At 39.0% G+C, this 19,563-nt stretch overlaps 1 protein-coding gene across 1 annotated transcript in view; it reads right to left on the reverse strand.

Annotated features, from left to right (window-relative positions):
• The window catches only part of CHIC2 (cysteine rich hydrophobic domain 2), a 29,890-nt gene extending 12,420 nt beyond the window's left edge, over nt 1-17,470 (reverse strand). The window contains exons 1-3 of the mRNA XM_027885513.1: nt 17,280-17,470; nt 11,521-11,575; nt 11,227-11,382 (exon numbers count right to left, since the gene is read on the reverse strand). Coding sequence (XP_027741314.1) covers nt 11,227-11,382; nt 11,521-11,575; nt 17,280-17,416 — 348 coding nt within the window. The 5' untranslated portion in view covers nt 17,417-17,470. The remainder of the gene's footprint in view (nt 1-11,226; nt 11,383-11,520; nt 11,576-17,279) is intronic.
• Between the last annotated feature and the right edge of the window lie 2,093 nt (nt 17,471-19,563).

The following is a 19,563-nucleotide window of genomic DNA, read 5'->3' on the forward strand; positions in this document are numbered from 1 at the left end:
TAATTTGTTTGCCCCAAAGACTGTGAAAAACATCCAAGCTTTTCAAATTCCAATAAAATTACATCTGTATTACAATACATACATATAAATAAGAAATCGATAGGTAGTTATGTACTATTAATTGGTTTATTTAAATAACACAGTTTAAAATCATTTGACTAGCATGAGATAAAAATACACGCAGCCTCAAAACCACAATTATTTATCTTCCCAGAGCCTTAAATATAACCCTTCCTATAGTATAATCTGGGATAGTCATAACTCCCAAATCACACCGTATTATCAATACAGAAATGTTAATGAAAATTAGAATGTAAAATATTTCTGCAAACCTCAGACCTTGGAATAAAAAGAAATGAATTAAACAGCATCACACAATTCACTATAGTAAGTTTTCTTCCTACTTGACAGGTGAAAAAAAGCACTTGCACGTGCAGCTTAATTAATCACTGCTCTTGACATCTCAATGATTTACAGTGAGGAGCAGGTGAGGATATACAAAACCAGAAAGGAACACTTGATTTGAGTGTAGCATTTCCAGCACACTAGGATGACAAGCTTATATATTCTATCAATGGTGTACAGAAAAACCCATACAACAAATTATTTGTTAGCCACAACAAAAGCACAAATTAAGTGGAAGAGAGACTTGCTTATTAGGAAGATTTAATACTATCCAGCTTTTTAATTTTATTTTCTTTTAAAACCCAGTCCAATATTTGAGCAAAGCAAAAACTGCAATTCAAGTACTTTTTATCACACCAATGATAAGAAAGTATGCTTTGTAACATACTTCATGAAAAAAGCATAGTCTTTAATGCTATCCACAGAATTTTGTGAAACAGACCTCTTCTACTGTCTAGATGCAATGTTTAATGAAACATTCCTGTAAAATAATGATTCTTTAGAGATATTAATGTCTAACAGTGCCTTCTGAAAAATGAGACTACCAAAAAAGCCCAACTCAGAACAAACTTTCACCAATGCTTATTGCTCTTGATTCAGAAAAATTGTTTCCCTTTAATGTGGAAGAAAAAAAAATTCCGAGCCTAAATATGAACTTTTCACGCAGAAACAAGGTAGTATTGAATATATTACCAACAGCAAGACCTTTCTGTTACGTGTTTGCAAGTGTCTAATGCAGTTAGCTTACAATTCCAGATGTAGAGCTACGATCTGGACTGGAAGACTGTACAGCAACAGGGACCCCTCTTGCAGTGCATGACCTGGAACACACATACTGCACTAAACTACACTAGTGAACAGGCCAAAGCCCCTCGACTTCTGAGGCAAACCAGTAAATGACTGGTACAATATTAAGCGAAAGGATCTTACGTGACTCCCAAAACGTTGCTGATCTGAGTACCTCCCTTTGTCTTTATGAAGTGAGGAAAGAACATGGATAGTAACAACACAATCTAACAATTTTAATCATAGTTGTCTGAGAAAAACAGAAGAATCTCCTGCTACATCCATTTGATCTTTGACTTCTCATCTGAAAACAAATGTAAATGTAGCACATGAGTACAATAAATAGCAAGAGAATTTCAAATTCCTCATACAAACTTCACCACAATCAAATATTATTAGTTTCAAATATTGCCCTGAACAAATGCACTTTATGCTCAAATTTCAATATACAAGAGACCACTTTAAGCAGACTGTTGCTGATTCTCACATAGCTGGAATTTGTATTGAAAGAGTGACCACAAAAAAGTCAAAGGAACCTATCAGAGGTCTAAACTATACTATCTCCACTCTTTTAAGGAGAGAAATGACAGAAGCAGGAATTTCTATTCATTCTGACCACAAAATTTATACCCAAGTAATTTAGTTATCAGCACAAACAATGAAATGGGAAGTTAGAAGACAACTGAGTCACAGAACTCTGTGGTCACTTTCAACATGCCAGAGCATCCCCCGAGCCAATTTTGAGGCCCATATTGGTACCTCAAAAATTCCAAAGCTGTACTCAAAACACACATAACTGAATTACGTACATCTATGCTAATGAAGTCCTCGTCTTGAACACTCTCACAAGTAAACCCTTCATGAACTGTATATTGGTAAGATTCCCATCTCACTGGGGAATTCTCTATTTGTGAAGAGCAAAAAAGACAAAGGGGAAACCCGAGTTGATTTCAGATCCTGACATCCTGCAATACCTGCTTCAGCACACACGGGAGTTTGAAAAGGTGTCTGAACAACTGCACAGGTAAACATGCAGATCTTGCATCATCTCTCCTATCAGTACCTAGGATATTTCTTATTTTAGACTACTGTAAGGGTGCTCATCCCAGATGCCACTGCAGCATCTGTGCAAGAAAGCAAGTGAAACCTATACTAAACAGATTGAAGAATATCTGGAAAAGAACGGTCTAGTGCTTTTTATAGGATCTTGAAATAACTGCCTCGTCCAACAAGATTACTATTGCTGCATCTTGGCTTACCCTATAGATTATTCTGTGCAGAAAGTGAATCCCACCTAAAGCACAGATCACAGATTACTGATCAGGCAAAGAGAAATATAATCACAGAATTCTGGAGCAGAAGAACTGACAACATCAAATTGACCTCATGAAACTCCCTGTTCTGAAAGATAGCCCTGAGGATATTGTCCCATACTCGATCCATAAACTGACCTAATTTTTACGTGTCTCAACCCTGGGTTGGTACATCACAGAGAGATGAATTTAAAGCTTAATGAACCAAAACAGACCAATTACTTCCTGAAAAGGTCTCTTCCACATTGTTTGCTGATACAAAGAGAAGCTCAATGTTATTTGGCATGCAATAATCTTTTAACATCTAAGCCAAAGACAATTCCTTAGTGACTGGTTGCCTTGATTCTCAAATTCCTAGACTGTTTAAGAAAGCACTAAAGCCATGAAACATGTGGAGAATGGAGAAGATGTACAAAAACACACACCTCCTGTGTATTATCCAGGAGTCAAATGGAGAAGATATTCAATTATCAGCAACGTACTGACAGATACTAGATGACTATTTTCCAAAGTCATCTTGGTCTGCAACAGAAGAACATAGGAGAGAGAAATTATCAAGGAAAGTCCCTAGAAGATGATTACAAGTCCTATATAAATTTCCTCTCAACTGTAGAAAGTCCAAAATACTCAAGATGCTAACTTGGTATTTTAGCTGTCCAATAAGAGCTAAGTCATCAAGTAAGTGTTGCTAGCTACTTTCAGTGATGAGATGACAATGACTAGAGCCAATCATTGTGAAAACTTCACGCTATGGAGAAGCCTTGTGGAACAAATAGTCTTGACCTTGGAGAAATTAACACACTTTCCTCAAGAAGGCCTAATTGAGATGTGGAAAAACATTTCACAGACAGATGTTGAACTGACCCATGAAACATCAGGACTATAAATAATGCTGTTACTTGGACTAGTAAATTAAGATTACCAACTCCTTTATTCTAGGATTAAATTCTAACTCCGAGTGTCATTACAAAGAAACAAAAACCATGAAGCTCCAATCCTTCCAAACAAATTATTCAAAACTGGCCATGATGATCTAAAGTATCCACCTCCTGTTGAAGGACATTCTCAAAGAAAAGGCCACAGAAAATGAACATATAAAATGGATCAAAATAGGATCAAATCTCCATCAAATAATTCACCTGATGTCATTCTCTGGGGGAAATTTAAAATTAGCATTAATGAAAATTCCACCTCCATCTTCTCTTTTAAGGTTACAGAGATACTAACTTCAGTCCATGTCATTTATTTCTAAAATATCCAGCAGTATGCTATGTAACATAGTTCAAGACCAGTGTAGGTGGAGAAACTAAAGGATCTCAGGTTACATCTCTATTAAGAAATGAAACTGTGCCCAGAAATATTCTCATTCACTTCAAGCCAGCTGGCAGGGAACAACTTACATCTATATCAGTAAGTTTTCATAACCTCCGAACCACTCATAGTGCCTGGAGCATTCTGGTAATGCCTATGATTTGTTACACAATACAGACCCAGAGCCTGCCAGGGGCCTCCCTAAAAGTACAAATTATAAAGCACCAGTTCCTAGGAACACTCCTTTGACTCCTGCTGTTATGAGTATCTAAGGAGCCAAGAATGGAAGAGAAGCTACATGGCCAGAAAGACTGAAAGGTAGCATAATTCAACAAAATAACTCCATAGAAGACCCTGTAAAATCCAACACTTCACTAGTGTGCATGCTGAATGATCCCTCTGAAAAGGACAGCCTCTACAGTGCTTTGTCCATCTAGGACTGAATCAGAAAAATACAGAATCCCAAGCAGACCTTTAGCTACTTAACCAATTTAGAAAAAAATCTGTCTACTTAAAAAAATATTTTCCATCATCACTACTGTTCCAAATTCAGCAATTTCTTCCAAAATTCAGCAAAAATTATTTTTATGAGCTACAAAATTAGAAGTACCTGGTCACTTTACATGCATATTTGGTATGGTAGAAGAATATAGATTAATTCCTTCCATCTTCTCTTATGCAGAACTGCCCTCCTCACCCTCCCAACTGTTTTGTCAGTAATGATATTTCTTGAATTACCATTTTTTTTTTAAATAACAAGTTATTTCCTTTATATATAGTGCTTGAGTTACTGAGAATGCTACACTTGGTCAGAAAGTAATATTTTACTCTGATTTGTTTAATAGAGTGGTAAAGTGAATACTTTCCAGACCTAGGCTACTTTGAGAAAAGTCAACAGAAGAAGAGTCCAAGTGTGCCACTACCTCACACTTGCCAAAGCTCCATTCTACTTTTATGTTTGTTTTACAGTACCATTGTCTAAGAAGCTATTGTTCAGTAAGTGCTTTCTACTTATTTTATTTTTAAGATATAGATTGCACCTAATTTTGCCTTCTAATTCTTTCCTCAACAGTGTTTGCATATGCTCCCCATTTTGTATCACCTATATGTTGCTAAAGAGAGAATCCTGAAAATGTTCCTTCCTAAACTGATTTCCGAATCTAACAACTATCTACACCATTCTCAGCATGCTCTTCCAAAACAGCCCTATGCAAATTTCAGCTAGCTCATGTCTATATTTTCAGAAACATGTCAAGCTGGACAGGAAGAGCAATATAAAAAGCAATATTAAACTCAAACCACTGTATGATCCCTTTATATACCTTAGCCATCATAACGTAAAAGGGCTTACAACATAGAAATGTTAATTTTACCTGCATTATTTTGATTAATATTAAAATGTTCAGAGATGTAATTCTGATTACAAATGCAATTAGATTTTAAATAACATTGAAGATATTCCCTTTAGATACCAGAGATACGCTACATTTAGGATTTATATAAAACCCATAACTAAGAGTAAATCAAATTACAAATTTAACTTCAGAATCCATATTCTTTAATTGCTAAAGGTTGTGCACTTGACCTATAAAGAAACAAACTAGTATTTTGTGATCTATTTATATTTGTAAGTATTCTTCATGCCAGTCTTAATGCCCTGTCCTCCACCAAGCAGGTCTGCAAAGTCAAAGACACGGTAGAACTCGCTGCTCCTACACCTCATTATGCACCAACTCACTACTATACCCTTTAGGAAAACACATGAAAACCTGATGAACTTTTGGAGGGTGCTTTGAAGGAGCATCTGATTCCAGATTTAGAAAAAAAAATTACCTATCCACATGATTTCACTTCTAGATTGTTCTACAAGCTTTGTCACTTGAAGTTTAGTATGTGGAGGACTTAGTGACTGTTCTGACCAAAATTATAGTGAACAATTTTAAAGCAAAATATACCAGGTCTGAATCTTCTGATTCTTTTAAAGTTTTTGTTTCATAGTTAATAAATTAATAAATAAAAAAGGACCTCTGAATACATTTGAAGACAATGGTAAAGAATGAATATTTAGTATATACAAGTTCTACTTTTAAAAAAGTTTTAATATAAGTTGACTAGAGCTAACATAGAGATGACATGAGCTCTGGTTAGGATAAACATAATATTACAATTCTAAATATTCTTCCAAATTGTATTACCATGTAAATTGTCATAACAGAGACTTTAAAAGCAAGGCATCTTCTGTCTAATGTAATTGCCTTGTGGAACATTAGGCTATTAAGAGTATTTCCAATGCAAAGTCCCTGGCAGATAGGCATAAGAGAAAAATATACATTTTCTTCAGTTTTGAAAATAAATGTAATGTATTCATAGCTTCAATAAACTGAGGTAATGTATTTTAACATCAGTATCATCCACTGACAAGCAAGACTACTGTATTTAAGAAAATTCACTCCAGCTCCTCCACCACATATTTAATTTAATCAATACTTGGGACATTGTAATTAGCTTATATTTATACAGCACTCTGAAGATGTGAACTGCTAAGTGATAACTAATGATGAGGCTTAAGCAGCATTCATCAGCTTTGTGTGAATTCACAAACAAACAAGCAGCTCTTGAAACTATTAATAGAGATCACTATTAAATATCTAATTCCACTCATTTTAAGAGATTGTCCATAAAGCTTTTGTAACATGCAATTTACTTCTACAATACTAGCTTTTAAAAATCTAGCTGTATTGCAGTTCTATCATAGCTTTCATTGTTACTGTTTCTGTTGAAATTATATATCCTATTTACACATCAGGAACTACAGCATTTAGTTAATATTGAAAATGAGTGCCAATTCATTTGACAAGTGGCTTCAAATGGGCACCTCAGTCTGCAGTGCTTTTTGAATTATAATTTCATACTCATTTACTTAAAGAACAATAACTTAAAGACTTAATGTTCATTTGTACAATCTGGAACTTGTCCCAGAAACTATGGTGCAATCTATGAGTAAAACTGCTGAAGATCATTGATGATCTGGATCTGCAAATGTGGGAGTGTACTTCCTGCAACTTTCTTGCAGCTTTTATTCATTAAAATCGAATCAAGACCACACAAAAGGAGAGAGGCAATAAGATACACTTATTTACTGGTGAAGAGTAACAGGCTTTTTCTCAAATACCTCGATGCAAACACAGAAAGGAAACAACACTGTACAAAGACTTCCAAAACTAGCACTGAACAAAGCACTGAAAAGAAAAATTCAGTGCAGGGAAGGTTTTCATTGCATGGAAACACATTAAAGTGATATAATTCACAATTAAGCTTAAAAATGTCTGTGACTTAGTAAATTCCTAGTTTGAAGCACCTGATGATTTAAAGGACACAAACCATTACCTTATTTTTCACTGCACAAAAATAAGCACATATTCCCATTATACACAAACTTTCAATAACTGTCTGTAATCTCAAAAATCTTACTTACATTTGTGATAACACTCCCATGTTAGAACTTAAAAAGTCAATGAAAGGCAGTAAAAATACAGAATACTAAGACTAAGAAAATTATTCTAACTTTACAAACTCTAAAGCTGCTTTTTTCATTTTGTCTACATGAACTTTAAAAATGTTTCTCTGAAAAAGAGCTGCAAAGTACCATAGGAATTTAAGAGTATGGTAGATTGATTCAGACTCCTTAAAACAGACATTTCTTAATTGGTCATTCTGAGAAAAATTACTCTTCTATATTAAAAGTAAGCAATTGTACAGTTTAAACTGTTGTTTCATTAATAAACTCCTTGAGAAACACTCACACTTGCTAGCTCACTGTAGATGTAATTCCACAAAACAAATTCGTTAGTCTTCTGTTTCAGTAGAAAAGAGCAAAGATGAAGGCTTGCACATTTTTATTGCGCAATTAAAACATGATCTACACGAATTTCAGGATGGGAACACTCCCATCCTGCTTTGAGAAATCAAACTCCAATTGTACAGTCTTGGGAGTGTTTTGTAATCACTGCAGCAAAGGATATAACACTGATCAGTTCCAAGTAACTGGCCTTCCACTAGGAATCACTTAGAACACGACTGAATTAGGAAAACTCTCTGGGTAACACTTCTCAGACAACTGCAGGTACTGTAAAATAAGCAACACTTTATTTATTGTACATTTGTTATACTTGGTTTACAGTACGAGCACCAGTGGGAAATAATTCACTGTATCTAAAAATTAAAGGGAAGAAACAAGCACGTGTTTCCTCAAAAAGTGAATCCTGGCTGTTGTGACTATTCCTGTGGTTGAGCCTGGCCAGTGAAAGGAGATCTAAGGAAGTCAAAGCATGAAAGATTATTTGATCAACACAAGCCTTTTCCAAGACACAGTTCAAGTCAGACATGAGCAGTTCAAAAGTTCAAATGTTAGTGACTACTTCATATTGAATACATTAGTCTTATGCATCAGCAAAACTGTGACACTAGCAGCAAACCAAAATAGTCTACGAGTTGTTCTTTTTTTTAGTGGAAGAGTATGAAGTTACAGTTCTACTGGAGTCTACTGAGCAAATAAAAGATTGGAACCTAGGTGAACTAGGTGGTATTTACTAGTGCTGTCAATTTGCTGAGCAGCTCTAGGTAATGCACTCTCATTTTCCTCACTTCTAGGAAAATACATATCATTAGTTTCCTGCACTTGTTACAGCACTTCAACAAACTGATGGAAACTCCTGCATAAAAGAAAAATCTCACAAGCTTGTGGATGCAATTTAGTACTCAGATCTTAAAGGGTAAAAAACCTGTAATTCCAGGTAAGAGGAATTTAAAGGACTTATATAATTTGATATTTTCCTGCTCTGGTCTATCTACCAAGACAAAGTTGAATCTTCCCATATCTATACAAGCAACTCAAGTGGCAGTAACTTTTCACTGTTTTTCTCTCAGTAGTAGCCCAGACTTTTAAATTAATTTTATTATTTAATTTTATTAAATAATTAAAACAATTAAAAATTCCCTGCTTGTTGCTTACACTAGAATTTCCAAATATGTCCTTCAGATGTATTGCACAGCTTTTCTCCTTACCTGCTCTACCAGAAAACAATATTCTTTCCCATCCATTTCCAGGATCAAGAGTTAAGAGTTCTGTTTCACTTTGTCTTTAAGAACACAAGCTAATTAATTCTTATATATATTTAACCTTCCAGATGCCCAACAGACACCAAGTTCTGAGTTCTCTCTAAGCACACATCCATTTGCTGAACTGCTGACATGGAAAAATGATGTTGATCAGAAATCTCCAGATTAAATTAAATTACTTTTACGCTGGAGGAATAATCAAACTGCCTAAACACAGGCATCGGTGTCTAGTGCCATCGTGCCATATATGGCGTTTGAGTCCAAAGACCAATTTCACTAATGCTGGATATCCAAGTGCAGAAGAAGGTGCAAAGGTCCTTAAACATCTTCTGGTACTTAATTTAACAGGAAAAATACAACATTTACTGACAATATGGGCCAGACCTTTAGGATGACTCACAGAACTTCAGCCCCAAATCTGTGACCACGCTCCTGCTGTTAATTCTCTTTTCAAGACACTTCTGTCTTTATCCAGTCTCTGTATATTACAGCAACAATGATACCACTATCCTCTTTCTAAACTCTGCTGAACAAAGCATACATGGTTCGGTTGGTTTGGTTTTTTTTTTTTTTTTCAGATCTATCCTTTCGGAAGGAGCTTACCCTTTTACCTTATCCCACACAAACTTCAACAGAATTTCTCTAACTGTTGCTTCACCAGGTTCCCACACAGAACCTCTCTCCTCAGCTTCAAATGCTTTTTTCTGACCCCAGATGCTAGAAGCCCTTGTATTTTTTCTGACTCTGTTTAACAGTGTATAAAAAGTTGATTACTTGTGAATCTATTCTAATAATAGATTGAGGACCCAGTTTAGAAGATGAGAGTTTGCAACATCGGTCCCTACCAAGTTACATCCTGTTATCATTTCCTGCTACAACCCATTATATGAGAAAAATGGGTCAACCTACAGAGCACCAGAAACATCTTCATTTAGAAGTTAAGCACAGACAGTAGCAACGCAAACTTCCCTTATGCTTGTAACAAACAGAAGCAGGCCTAGAATGGTAAAGGTGGTCTTCTCTGCAAGCTAGTTAAGTCACCAACTAACATGTTGAAGCAATCATCAGATTCTAATTTATTCTAGCAGACTTCTGGGCTATGGATATACAATCATGTTACAGTAGACTAACTAGTTTGTGACAGCTTGAAGACAGAAAACCTCATGTTTGGTATAATTTCCACTGACACCAATATTTTTATTTTGGTTATTTTTGTTATTTTTCTCCACAGACACCAACATTGCCAGGAGGCTTTTCTACTTTATTTTGTATACAGTTAAAACTAGACTTAAGTAATCTTTTAAATAGACTAAGCATTAAGATCTTAACACAGAAAGTTAGATGATACAAAAATACAAAGCTTTTATTATAACTACTGCTCACCCTACACTTTTTAGAATGCTTTGATTTATTGACCCTATAAAATGAGGACTTCTAAAGAGAAAAACATGATGATGTTCAGTGTACTGAACTGTACAAAAGCTGTAGCATTAAGAGGCATTAGACAAAAGAGAATATATACAAACCTGGCCATGAAATAGAAAGATGAACAATACTAAATAGTGAGGAAACGATGGGGAGGCACAAAGACTTCTTGCAAAGTAGTGAAATAGAACTAGTCAAAGACAATTTTTACACACACAGAAACTGAAGAGGTGGAAGGGTAGCCTAATTAACTGCACTGAGGGAAAGGAAGTAAAAACCAGGCACATGTAATGATCTTCTGTTATGAACAACACACTAAGTGCCAAGTGTACACAGACAAAAGGCTAGTTTCAAGTTCTTAAAGTAAAAAAAAGAATCTTACTCATCTACAACTTGGAAGGAAAATCCAAAAAGAAATATCAATTATCATTTTTTAAAAGAGCCTTTTAAAACAAAAACATATGGTTACTTGGGCCACAGTGTAATCAGAAGCTTCTCAAAAACAACCTGTCACTCAATCACTGCCAAATGCTGATAATCTCAGTGCATCACAGAGAAGATGCAGCTATTAAAAACATGCTGAAAGTTAGTTCAATAACAATAAGGGTTGTAGAGTAGATGGTTCTAGGAGACATACTCAGCTCTACTACCTCTCACTGAGTTATAAGCTCAAAGTCCTAACTGGTATCTTTTGAAACTTTAACCGGTATGGTAGGCAACTGACACCAAAATTATGAAATAAAACTGATTTAAGTAAGTTCTAGCACAAGTTTTTAATGGTGGAAGAGGAAAACAAAAAGTAAATCAAAATGAGAATAAAGCCAGTACAGTTGTAACTATCAAAAATTACATGAACAATTCAACTTACTCTTTTACTGAGGCAGATAACTGGCCACATACTACAACCTAAAGTGCAGCAGCAGCAAAGGCATCCACATAGTAGCCATCGTACATTAACTGGAAGATTCTTCTTAAGACAACTGTTAACTCTACTGATGCTGGCTTTAAATTCTTCAGGTGCAACCTACAAGGGAAAGAACAAAAAACAAACTAGTACTCCAGCAGTGAAATTTTTTACCTTTACAGTGGTCTATACTTGGAACACTTGCTTTTGTAATAAAATCTTAACTCCAATTTCAAGTTCCCATTCAAAGATACTCACTTTTCCAGTTAAAGATGAAGGAAATTCTGCTTCAAATTTGTTGCTTAGTCCAAACCTGCAAAAACAAAATTAAGATCATACCAAAATTATAAATAATCCTAATCCATGCCACAAATTACAAGCATCTCATTATACTTTCAGTGTCTGTATCAGCAACGGCGTTTATTTCAGGGAAACAATACTTGTTATTAAAAGTAATTCCTAAAATTGTCCTAACAGACGAAAGAACACCACTGTACAGAGACTGAAATCCCTCTTGCCTCTAATTTCTTTTCATAGTTCTCTTGATGCTGTTGATTCTTCCCCAAACTCAGCAAAATCTATAAGCAATAGCGGAGAGTGAAGAAAGTGAAGTACTTACGGGGAAAGGGGAAGTAAGTTAAGGGCATAATCTGAATCACCTCCCTCCTGCACCAATACAGATGCATCTTGAAGAAAAGCTCATCCAGTGCTAAATAACTGTTCTAAGCTTAAAAAAACAAAACATCTTGTTTTTCAGAAAAGAAATACATAGTAAGTTTCAGAACACAAAATACTATGTAACAAAACGTGTGTTAAATGATAACTAATTTTAAAGAAACATACTAACTATGAATGTAAAGCTATGAAGCAGTTTGAAATGAGCTAGAGTTATTGAATCTTCTGGGTTTCACAAGATCTAAAGATCACAAGAGTTCCAGCTTGCCTATTAAAAAAATGTTTTCTACCTTACAGTTGCCTGATTGATTCATGAATGGATGACCCTTAGAGAAAATATGAATGTTTTCTGGCATCTGGACTGGGTCATAATTTCTAATATGGACTATACAAACTAATAAGTCATGAATAAAACTGCATGACTGGCCAGTCATTTGGTAAACGGCAGTCAGTGGAAAATATATGTTGTAATTAATAAGCCTCTGAATATAAACCAGAGCAGTCTTACTATCAGATACTACAAACAACACAAATCAGAAACTAAACTGCTCAAGACTTAAATATTGGCAGTCCAGTTGTAGAAACATAGCACGATTTGTGTTGAAAGGGACCAAAGCTCATCTATTCCAACCTTCCTGTCACTAGATCAGGTTCCTCAAAGCTGCATCCAACTGAATTTCGAACACCTGCAATGATGGTGCATCCACAGCTTCTCTGAGCAACCCATTCCAGTGTCTCACCACTCATCACAGAAAGTGTCTTTTTTATATACAAACTAAATCTATGCTCTTTCTGTTCAAGATCATTGCCCATTGTCCTGTCACTATAGGACATGGTAAAGTCTCTCTCCATCTTTCTTACAAGCCTCCTTTGTATATTGAAAGACCACAGTAAGATCTTTCCAGAGACCTTATTTACAAATAAGTTATCTCTAGCTCTGCAACTTCTATAAATCTCTCAAAACTTGTAAAATAACAAATGAAAACTGTTAACCAGAGAAACATATGGCAACCAAGGATTACCACTTCAACAAAGAACAAAGAAAACTCATCCTTACTGGAAACATATCTCTACCATTGAAAATCCTGTTGACTACTCCAACACAGGAAGAACATCCATCCTTTCCCCAAACTGCTGAGTTAAACTAAGTGCTGAAGCAGAAGTTATGTAAACGTTAGAAAGTGTCATGCCCTATCAGTTAAGCTATTTAAAATTGCCAGTAAATTGAAGTGGAAAACCAAAGTCTGAAAAAAATCCCTTGGACCCATATACATTTCAGAAGCAGACAAAGCAGCTTCTGGTGTAAGAACTAAAACGAAGCTGAGCCCCTGACCAAGAGATGAGACAGAATTTCAGCTGTCCCTCTACCCAGAATACTAAGGAAGCCCTTGACTCTCAGACATGAGCAGGTAAGTCACAGGCACAAGAAAGCCTCCATGTTCTCACTCAAGTCATGAAAAGATGTAATCGCAGGGAAAACCCTCCTCAGTTTCATGCCAAACATTTGTTGGTACCTCAGCAGGACAGAAACAAAGTGGTTTGTTTTGTGAATGTACGATTCAAAAGTAGTCAAATATTGATAGCTCTATTAAACACAAACAAATATTCATGAAGATCGCAAAAGCCATGCCTAACAAAGGCACCTTTACAGGAAAAGCTCTAGAGATATCTGAAATTGCAAACACTGAGGCAGAGTAAAGCACAGAAACTTCTAGTCAATGCTGTTACACTTGGTCAAAGTTATAAGCAAATAGACTAAGAGTTGCTACTTGAGGCTTGTGGCAATGTTGAATACATGGTGGGACAATGAAGTTAACTCAACCAGCTACTGACATAATTCTGAGCTTTCCACATTTTAGTTTGTCACCATACACAGGCAGTAAAAAGGAGTGACACTACACATTAAAAGCAAACCATACCACACATGGAAAGTAGTTACGTGATCTCAGAATTGACACTCTTGACTGCAAGCTGCAATTTGGAAACAAAAATATTAGAAACTTCACAGATCACTGCTAGACGTTCATCATAAAGACATAAGCTCTGACAAAAAAAGGATAAAAAAAATGCCTCAAAATCAAACACTGGAAATCAATATTTTGGAGATGCATTTCCTCAGACAGCTGTCCTACTATAGCACTAGATTTCTTATGTGCCAATATTGCATCTCCAGTGACATCCACTCTTCTCTGCTTGCTCTATGTCTTTCCCACTCTACACCATGCCTTCAACAGATCCATGCTCACCTCATGCATGAGTACTTCCTTTAACCTTCCTGGACCTGAAAAAGTGTTTCTTGAACATGACTCTGCTTGAAAGGTTCAGATGAGTTCCTGCCCTTATGTACAGTGGGAGAAGAAATGGTGAGAGGTAGAAACTTCAAAGTACAGAAGCTTACAGTGCAGGCCACAGCCAATTTGTAACCTTTTTTCAGCTTGCAGTTCAGATCTTCCTCACACAAAAAAACCCTGACACGTGTCATCCTCTTCCTCTTTGTCCTCTCTTATGGGGACACTAAACTATTTTTTTCATTGCTCTCAACTCTATGTTAACATGTTCCCAACCCTTACAAAATAAATATATATTCCACAAATCTTAATACATTCCATAACTCTCACATAGCTCTGCTTTCACTCGTATGTCCTCGATACAGTGTAAGGTTGAAACTGCAGTTTCATATTAAAGAAACTGACTTGGGTGAAAATATCTTTTGTGAGGTTTTGTTCCCCCTACAAAAAGTTATCTTGCATCAAAGCACAAGGTGCTGTAACAACAAACAGCATAGAAAGGTATTCATCAGCACATCCCAACAGCTCTCCATTGTTCCAGCACTGCAAGAGACTAAGAATTCCAGCATTACTAGTTAATGCAGTCTGCTATATATATGGCATATATGTCTCAACTGGTCAAGGAACAGGAAAACAATCACTGGGAAACATATAAATACTGTCTTCATGATTTCAAACTCATCATGTACCTCCCTTCCTACCACAGTGCAATTTCAGAAACAAGTGTGAAATACGTTGGACTTTCAGTTCAGTTGTAAGTAAGGATCTATATTTTCTCAGATTTCAAGTTTCTTGCCCTTAGAAGAGGTCACCTCAAATTACCAGAAACTAACTGAAATGTTACTACTGTCTACCGAGCTATCTAAACTCTGCTGGTGTGAAAACAATTTAACTGAATATTCAAAAAATAATGTTAGAAAAAAATTAGCATTGTCAGCAGCATGCTCCAAACAGTGAATTTAAGGAGAAAACTCTTACTGCTAACCAAAAGCCCCATATCCTGGAAAGGCAAGGCTTTTGTATGTTTTATTTGGATAATATTTACCTGCTTTCCTTTAATTGCTTTTAACTACTCAGCTTAGAAAATAACACTTCCCTTCTCTCTTGGATAAAATCAAGTAATGGTAAATGTCTTTCTGATGTTAATCTGTAGTCATGGAATTGACATATTTCAAACTCAACATTATGACTACTATGTAAGATCAGAGAGGATATGACAACAGACTATGAAAAGAGGGCTTCTGTTTAAATATACACATGGCAGAAGCAGTCAGCAACTCTTCAATCTGCAGAGCTAGGGACAGATCAATCCAGTATTTGCTTAACTGCAGATAATTTTTGTCAGATCTTCAAAATGTATACATGCTTTTATATTGGTAAGACTAATTCATCATGTACATAGAACTTGACCTATTCCTTATATCCACCAAGGGTGAATGCTCTAACAGGGATCTAACTGTTAATAATAAGTTTCTGGATCAATGATAAAAAAAGGTTATAGGCTCTACAGAGGTAAAAGTGGCCGATGGTATTTAGCAAACTGTTCACACCTAGTACAGTAAAGAAAGTAAATGAAGATCATTTGCCTAATGTAGGAGGCACACATTCCTATTTCATTGCTAATCCAAAACCTAGAGAACAAGTATTTTAGGAAGATCTTAAAGTAATAATAAGCTAGTAACCATTAATGAACAATTAATGAAGTAGCCATCCTTCAACCACAATGCCCTTAACTAGTCACAGCCAACGCTTCACAAGCTTCCCCAACGTTCCACTAGCGGGCCTTCATCTTGTCTTGCACAACTTAACCTTCCATATTAGAGACAAAGCCAGTATTTGCCTCTGTTTCACTTCTTTATACTCTTCATTTGCTAATATGAAAACTATCTAATTGTGGTTGCATTCTGTTTTCCAGAAACAGGCTAAGGCTACTGGCTTATTTTCAGTGAATCACTGGTACAACTTCTATTCACAATAAACAGAGTCATAAGCTGAACACACTGACTTCACGCTTCTCTTCCTTCACAGGGCCTCCTTGGCCTCCTGCCCCATCTATGTCCTTCCAGCTCTCCAAATCTCTCAGTTTATCCATGACTTATGTCCTCTCTTTAACCAGAGAGCTAACTGCCCTGCCCAGCTATTAGTATTCATGCCAAACAGATATTAAAGCAACAAGGTACCCAAGTGCCACAAAACTACTCTAAATTTAACCCTGGATTTCTGGGCAGGTCAGTATCTGAAAATCAGTATTTATGGGACTCAACTTTCATGTCTCTATTACCAGACTAGTCCTGCTGAACACTGAACGCACTACTGAGTCTTGTCTCCAGCTTGATATTTCAGCTTCTGACAGTGTACCTCATAACTGACAACAACTACTGATTGAAAGAAAGATATCCTCATCTGTTACATTATGGAGAAGTACTATAGGAGCTTATGGTCACTTGCTGCTTGACAGTCAGAGATATACTGAACATTCACAAACCAAAACTAAAGTTGCTCCCACGGTAAACACAGTGAAACAACACATGACAGTCACAACTTCACAATATTTTACATGCACCTATCTGACTAACTGATGCCTTTTCTTTGCCAAAGCCCTCAGAGCTCTATTAGCGGCCACACGTTAAATGGGAGTGGGAAACAGGTACATAAACAACCCCAAGCAACAGTCCAGCCGGGTCATGTGCTGGCACATACCTGCTATACACAGGCACCTGACTTCCTGACAGCTCATCATTTTGGACAAATACTTCACATTCCTCCGCCAGTCAGAGCCCATGCCAGCCTTGTTTCCTCAGCGCCCGGGTGGAGGTTCGCACCTGCCTTCGAGTCCCGGGCGGCTGCGGCTGCCCGGCGGGGCCGGGAAGAGCCCCCTCTCGCAGCACCACGGCCGCCGGGGAAGTGCAGCACTCCTGGCCTGGCGCTACCCCCGCCTTGCCTCCGCCTCGCCCCGCGGGCTCGGAGCCCCCCGGCCGCCCCCCGTCCCCGCCACCCCGGGGCCTCCTCCTCCACCGCCCGCCCTGGCCGCGCAGGCCCCGCCGCGGCCCTTACACGGTGACATGGCCGGAGCCGCGCACCACCACCGGGTCGGGGGAGTACTTGAGGAGCTGCTCCTCCAGCGCCCGCTCCTCGTCCTCCTCTTCCTCCTCCTCCTCCTCCTCCTCGTAGATCTCATCAAAGTCCGCCATGGCCGCGCCGGGGGCGTCCGCTCAGACAGAGAAACGCGGGGCGGCCGCGGAGGCGGGCGGGAGGGAAGGAGGGTGCAGGCCAGGCCGTGCCGGGCCGTGCCGTGCCAGGCCGGGCGGCGGGGCTGGAGCGGCAGCTCCGGCTCCGGGCGGGGAAGAGCCCGACACCCTCGGGGGGGAGCGGGAGGGGCGGGGCAGGAACAGCAACCACAACATCCGGACGCGCGGCCCCGCCCCGCCCCGCCCCGCCCCCCGCCGTCCGGCGGGGGGCGGGGCGGGGCGGGGCGGGGCCGCGCGGGGCGTGGATTCCCTCATCCCTCACAGGGTTTGCGTTGTCATTCCAGGAGCCTTTTTTGGGTCTCCGTGAAGTCAGTGCTGTGAGCCGAAGGATTGCCCCGCTGGGCAACCTGTGACGGCTCGGACCTGGCTCCCCTGCCCAAAAAAACGCGCCCGAACTCACAGTAGCAGCAGCCCCCCACTCCCCCCCCTTCCCCCTCCTTTCTTCCCTTAGGGTAAAGAAAAAAAACAAAACAAAAACAAAAACAAAAACAAACTACGTGCGAATTGAAGAACCCGAAATCAAGCTAGTTATATAAATATTTATGTTTTATGTATATTACGGTTATATACAACTAAAACGCTATGTACAGGGCGAAAGGAATTCAAACACCCCACCCCCAAACCCCCTTCCCAAAGGGAAAGGGAAAGGGGAAAAAAGGACACAAAAAAGGGACAAAAAGGGACACCGAACAGATATACACAATCAAACTCAAGAACTATACTCATCATGGCTGGGCTTTGCGAAAGAAGATTTGGAAGGGCTCTACCCACGCTTGCTGCAAGCGCGCTGATGGCTAAAAAGGCCAACGTGAGATAGACAAGTCCAGTTGCAGAAGGTACAGCAGAAAGACTCCCCAGGTGATATCGACAAGACGTGATTCTTTCTGCATTGTCTTTTCTCCTCAAGAATGATCCTGCGAGTGCTCTCAAAAGCAGCAGCAGCGTTATAGATGGTGTGTCTCCAGGCCTCCCGATTGGAGGCCAGGGTAGACCAATGGTGGTGATCAATATGGCCAAGGCTGAGGGATTGTTTCAGGCAGTCCTTGTATCTCCTCTTCGGAGCTCCTCTCTTGCGGCAGCCAGTGGCAAGTTCCCCATAAAGCATGATCTTAGGGAGGCGATGGTCCTGCATCCTGGAGACATGCCCTGCCCAATGCAGCTGAGATCTCAGCAGCATGGCCTCAATGCTCGTGACTGCTGTCTGTTCAAGGACAGACATGTTGGTCACATAATCCGTCCAGTGGATGTTTAGGATTGTACGGAGGCAGCACTGATGGAAGCGTTCTAAGAGACGCCAGTGGTGCCGGTAAATGACCCATGATTCAGATCCATATAAAAGAGTAGACAGTACAATGGCTCTGTAAACACTGATCTTTGTACTTTGGGTGTTTGTTTTGCCACACTCTTTTATGGAGTTTACAAAAAGCTCTGTGTGCCTTTGCTAACCTGTTGTCTATTTCTGCATCAATCTTACTATCCGAGGAGATGATGCTTCCCAGGTAATTAAATTGCTGAACTGATTTAAGCTCTATTTCACCAATGGTGATATGGTGATGAGAACTATCCTAATAACTAGCAAAACACCACGTCCCTTAGAAAAGCAGGATTGGCAGACAAGGCCAGCACTCTCCAATCTCCGCGTGGCAGACCAGTGGTCGCTGCAGGCCTCGGCCTTAGATAAGCGAGACCAACACAAGGACCCACTGCTCCCAAACCTCACCAGAAGAGAAGAGAGCGAAGGCCTCTCCTCCCTTGTTATTTATACCCTGATTGACATAAAATTCATATGGAATACTGGGTACAGGGCCACTTCCTTGATTACAAACTGGTCATCAAGGAAGGCCTAGATTAAAACTACCGCAGGCCCCCTGACCTAGTGGAGGGGGGTGTGGGGGAAACGGCCCTCTCCAAGGCCAGTCTGCTCACACAAGGGCTGGTACCGGGTGTCTGCATGTCCCTTGGTGCTGTCAGTGCCCCTCGGTCTGGCATTCCTGCAGCAGCCTTGCAGCCCTCCGTGGTAAGCGCCGTGCCAAGGCCACTGTTTGCATGGAGTGCAGTGAACAGTGAAATTGCAGAGGAACAGCCCCTTT

Source organism: Empidonax traillii, unplaced genomic scaffold, assembly GCF_003031625.1.
Source record: "Empidonax traillii isolate 1590-97213 ecotype Southwest subspecies unplaced genomic scaffold, ASM303162v1 scaffold167:size2001844, whole genome shotgun sequence".
Classification (NCBI taxonomy): Eukaryota; Metazoa; Chordata; class Aves; order Passeriformes; family Tyrannidae; genus Empidonax; species Empidonax traillii.